Source organism: Cyprinodon variegatus, unplaced genomic scaffold (assembly GCF_000732505.1).
Source record: "Cyprinodon variegatus isolate N-32 unplaced genomic scaffold, C_variegatus-1.0 Scaffold1049, whole genome shotgun sequence".
Classification (NCBI taxonomy): domain Eukaryota; kingdom Metazoa; phylum Chordata; class Actinopteri; order Cyprinodontiformes; family Cyprinodontidae; genus Cyprinodon; species Cyprinodon variegatus.
In genome coordinates, this window is record NW_015151502.1 from 223,315 (window position 1) to 227,523 (window position 4,209).

The 4,209-nt window shown below is 36.9% G+C and overlaps 2 protein-coding genes across 2 annotated transcripts in view; one reads left to right on the top strand and one right to left on the bottom strand.

The window, feature by feature from the left end:
- Nucleotides 1–1,721, top strand: part of LOC107101065 (GTPase IMAP family member 7-like) — a 4,052-nt gene extending 2,331 nt beyond the window's left edge. Inside the window, exon 2 of the mRNA XM_015399823.1 lies at nt 237–1,721. Coding sequence (XP_015255309.1) covers nt 237–1,426 — 1,190 coding nt within the window. The 3' untranslated portion in view covers nt 1,427–1,721. The remainder of the gene's footprint in view (nt 1–236) is intronic.
- Nucleotides 1,722–3,950: 2,229 nt separating this feature from the next.
- LOC107101062 overlaps nt 3,951–4,209 on the bottom strand; it is a 4,823-nt gene continuing 4,564 nt past the window's right edge. Inside the window, exon 7 of the mRNA XM_015399819.1 lies at nt 3,951–4,192. Within this exon, the coding sequence (XP_015255305.1) occupies nt 3,951–4,192 (242 nt within the window). The remainder of the gene's footprint in view (nt 4,193–4,209) is intronic.

The following is a 4,209-nucleotide window of genomic DNA, read 5'->3' on the forward strand; positions in this document are numbered from 1 at the left end:
TAGAAAGTGTACTTAAGTACAGTAACAAAGTATTTGTACTTCGTTACTTGACACCTCTGTCTGTTATAAGTAATTTTCCATAAAGTAAGGTAACAATAAATGACAAAACTCAATAAAAGGTAAAATAACTCTACTTTTCAACAATTCACTTATTGCTCAATAATTTTTTAAATGCTGAGTGTCCAGGAAGTAATACACAAGTGAAGTAATCATGGTTATTTTTCTATTTGTTCCAGACTCAATTAGAATAGTCCTCTTGGGAAAAACCGGAGCAGGGAAAAGCAGCCTGGCCAACACTATATGTGGAGATGAGCTGTTCTCCATCAACCATACCATCAGCTCTGAAACAAGGGAGTGCAAAGCCATAACCAGGCCTGTCAGTGGGAGGAACCTTACAGTCATTGACACCCCAGGTTTCTTCGACACAGACCAGCCAGAGGAAGACCTGAAGCCTGAGATATTGAGGTGTATCACCGAGTGCGCTCCTGGGCCTCATGTTTTTCTACTTGTTCTCAAAGTGGAAAAATTCACAGAGCATGAGCAGGCGGTTATTGAGAAAATCTGCACATATTTCTCTGAAGATATTCTTAAGTACGCTGTGGTGATCTTCACCCATGGCGACCAGCTGCCTGATGGGATAAAGATTGAGGATTTTGCTGCTAATAACAACCTTGTGAGTGAACTGGTGAAGAAGTGTGGTAACCGCTGCCATGTCATGGACAACAAATACTGGAACAGACACCAACAAGGTGAATACAAGAGCAATAAGCTCCAGATGGAGAAGCTGCTTCAAACAATTGACACAATGATAAAGGAGAACCAGGGCAACTGCTACACCAATGACGTTCTGCAGGCAATGGAGCAGGAAATAAATAGAGAGGAGCAGAACATTCGATTGGTTCAAGAAAATCTATCAAATGCAGAGATCAGAGAAAGGGCAAAGAAAGAAGTTTTAAGAAAGCTCCTCATCAACTTCACAGCTATTGGAGTAGGTACTTTGTTAGGAGCGCTTTTTGGCATGGTAGTCATGGTTGGAGCAGTCCTTTCTATTTTAAAGAAATCTTCCCATCCAGTAACCCTGAAGCAGGCAGTAGGCAGAACAATTGCAGCTACAGCAGGGGTAGCGGTTGGAACAGGAGGAGCAGCACTGGCAGGAGGTGTTGTACCAGCAGCAACAGCTTTGAGCATTACAGGAGCATGTGCAGCAACAGGAGCAGTTAAAGGGGCTTTAATTGGATACGATGTGGCCGAAGAAGCTAAGAGTCCAAAAGAAGCTGCCCTGCAAACCGCAGAGGCTGTGAAGTATGAAGCACAGGTTCATTTAAATAAGGTCAGCCAAGTTTGGAATAAAGCAATGACAACAAAATCCAAAACATCAGAGGAAGAAGAGGCTGCTCTGCTTGATGAAGAACTGAAAACAAACTAGCTGGAAGGTTTATTATCCTGACATAAAGATCTGAACCTTCAGTTTAATGTGAAAATGTATTGTTCACATTAAACTGAACAATACATTTTTTCCCATTCCCGGGATTAAACGATAAACTGTTAATCTGATCAGTTTAGATGAAACATCATTGAAAAACACAAGTTTGCTTAATCTGTGTTATTATGTTAATTTCTGTTACTACCTGCTCAACTGCTTTTCCAATATTGTTCATTTTTTTTCTACAATTATATCATGTTGGAATGTATAAGACTGTGAATTCATAAACAATTTTGGTGGACAGAGATTTTTTATAATGTAAAAATAAATTCCTGAAAAGGTCCCTGTGTTAAATGTCATTTACCCAATCATTCAATAGCCTACATACACTTAAGCTCCTAATTATTCATGGCAAATGTAGATATGCATTACGATCAGGGCTTCGTCATCCACATACCATGAGAGATTTGATAGAAAAGCATGACAATAGAGCCAGGAACGCTGGCAGTAATGCTACGGGAAAAAATGGTACTCAAATTAAAATCCTTGCAGAAGCTGAAAGAACCATTATCAAAAAAAAAAAAGAACCATTATCAAAAATTTGACAATATTGAGATTTATTTTACTTTTCTTTTGTGGAGTTGATTTGTTTATAAGAATTTTGTGTGATTTATTAAAAACAAAAGAAAGAAATATGAAGTAAGAGATTAAAATTACCCTTTTGTTTTATAGGCATAAATGAAGCACGTTTAAGAATTCTCTGTACATTTCTAAATGACCACAAGAGATAGCAGCTCATTAATCACACGGAAAACTTGATTGATTGGTTGACTTTATTGATCTCACAGTGGAGAAATGTGCTCGTTACATCAGCTCAAATAATCAGAGAAGTAGAATGTGCCTAACTAAAAAAAAAGGTGCATGGGAAACTAATCAAATATACCAGTAAAGACATTGAATTATTTATTTTTTTTTCTTCAAAAGATGACATTACATAAGGAGTTTAATTTTATAAAACTGATATCCTTGCAGATGAAATGAAAAGTAAATGAAATGAAAAGTACAAGAAAGTATTATTGTTGTTTGTGCAGCAGAGTGATCTGATGCAGCAGAACAAATGTTGTTTTTTCTGGTTCACAATGCAGATGCAAAACAAGGTTCTTAGACTGAAGGTAGTGATAATGGTAATTTATGAGAAACAAACCAAAGGTTGCTTGATTTTTAATTATGTTCTTGCCCGACAAGAAAAAAAAAAATACTTTCTTTACACAAAAGAAGGAAAAGAAATAAGCTCCCAACAGCTTTTACTAAGATTTTTTAAAATCCTTTTATATGGTGTCAACATTCTTTAGGCAAATTAGTGTATCTTAACATTTTTACATATTTTACATTGTTAATAATCATATGCATTTGTGTTGCTTTTAAAACTATATAGAAATAGAACTTTGTGCAGTGGATGTCATGACATCAAACATAAACATACATCAAAAGAACAAGTGAAATGACTACGTCAACCAAAGAAGTAAGCAATTCAAATAACAGTAGTGAAATGGTTATGTTACTAGATTAGCATAATATAAATAGCATAACATAGCTTGCAGTGTTAGTATTAAATTACTAACAAAATAAAAATATTTATGCTGCATATTTATACAATATTGACATATAAGAGTAGTGCATGTTATATATTTAAACATAGATGTGATTCTTATTCATTGCAGTTTTGCTAAGGAAGCATCTTTTCTGTTTCTATTGTAGTTTTTTCCCAGATTTAGACATTACGCATAAGCCATAAGGTTTAAATACTTCACTTTAACTCAAGTTGCAATATAAAAAAAGAGATTTTCACACATACGTATTACAAAGCTTTTTTGTAATATATCTAGTTTAATCCGGCTACATTTTTCATGCATATTACCTGCTAGATGTATAAAGGGTTTACAGGGAAATCTGGTTAACATGAGGAACTTTCTAGCTTTTCCGGGCTTTTTAGCTACATAATTGGGTCATGTGTGTTTTGTCATATCTGATGTCCTATTGGATAAATATTGTGCTCTACTAAGTTTTGTTTTAACCTGTGCAGCCAGTTCATGCATATAGAACTAATATACAACCTGCTTCTTCTGTAAACACTAAAATGCACATTCTTATAATTCTCCCTTTCACTTTACTGGTGGTACATGGTTTTGTTTAGTGTTATTATCATGTATTAACAGTATAAGCAACACCAACAGTGAAAACAAAAACAATGCAACAAATGAAAGGATTGTTTCAACATTTACACTGAGAACTAATGATATCATTAATAGTAAGTAAAACACAATCGCCAGCAGTATTTCTCTGATGTGCTTCTTGATTTGAGAAATGATTTTTACAACCCACACAATTATTTCAATAAACTTTTTTAATGCATATAAGCCTCCAGGTGCCATGATTCCCAGTGATGTCAGAATGTGTTCCCATGTCACGCTTGTACCAGCTATCGCGGCTGTTGCCTCTGTTGCGATAAATCCTTCAGTAGCTTCTGCTACAACTTGTACTCCACCTGTGCCTCCCCCACCTGTTGCTCCACCTGAGCCTCCTCCACCTGTTGCTCCACCTGTGCCTCCCCCACCTGTTGCTCCACCTGTGCCTCCTCCACGTGTTGCTCCACCTGTGCCTCCCCTACCTGTTGCTCCAGTTGTGCCTCCCCCACGTGTTGCTCCACCTGAGCCGCATCCTCCACCTGTTGCTCCACCTGAGCCTCCTCCACCCGTTGATCCACCTGTACTTCCACCTGTGTCTCC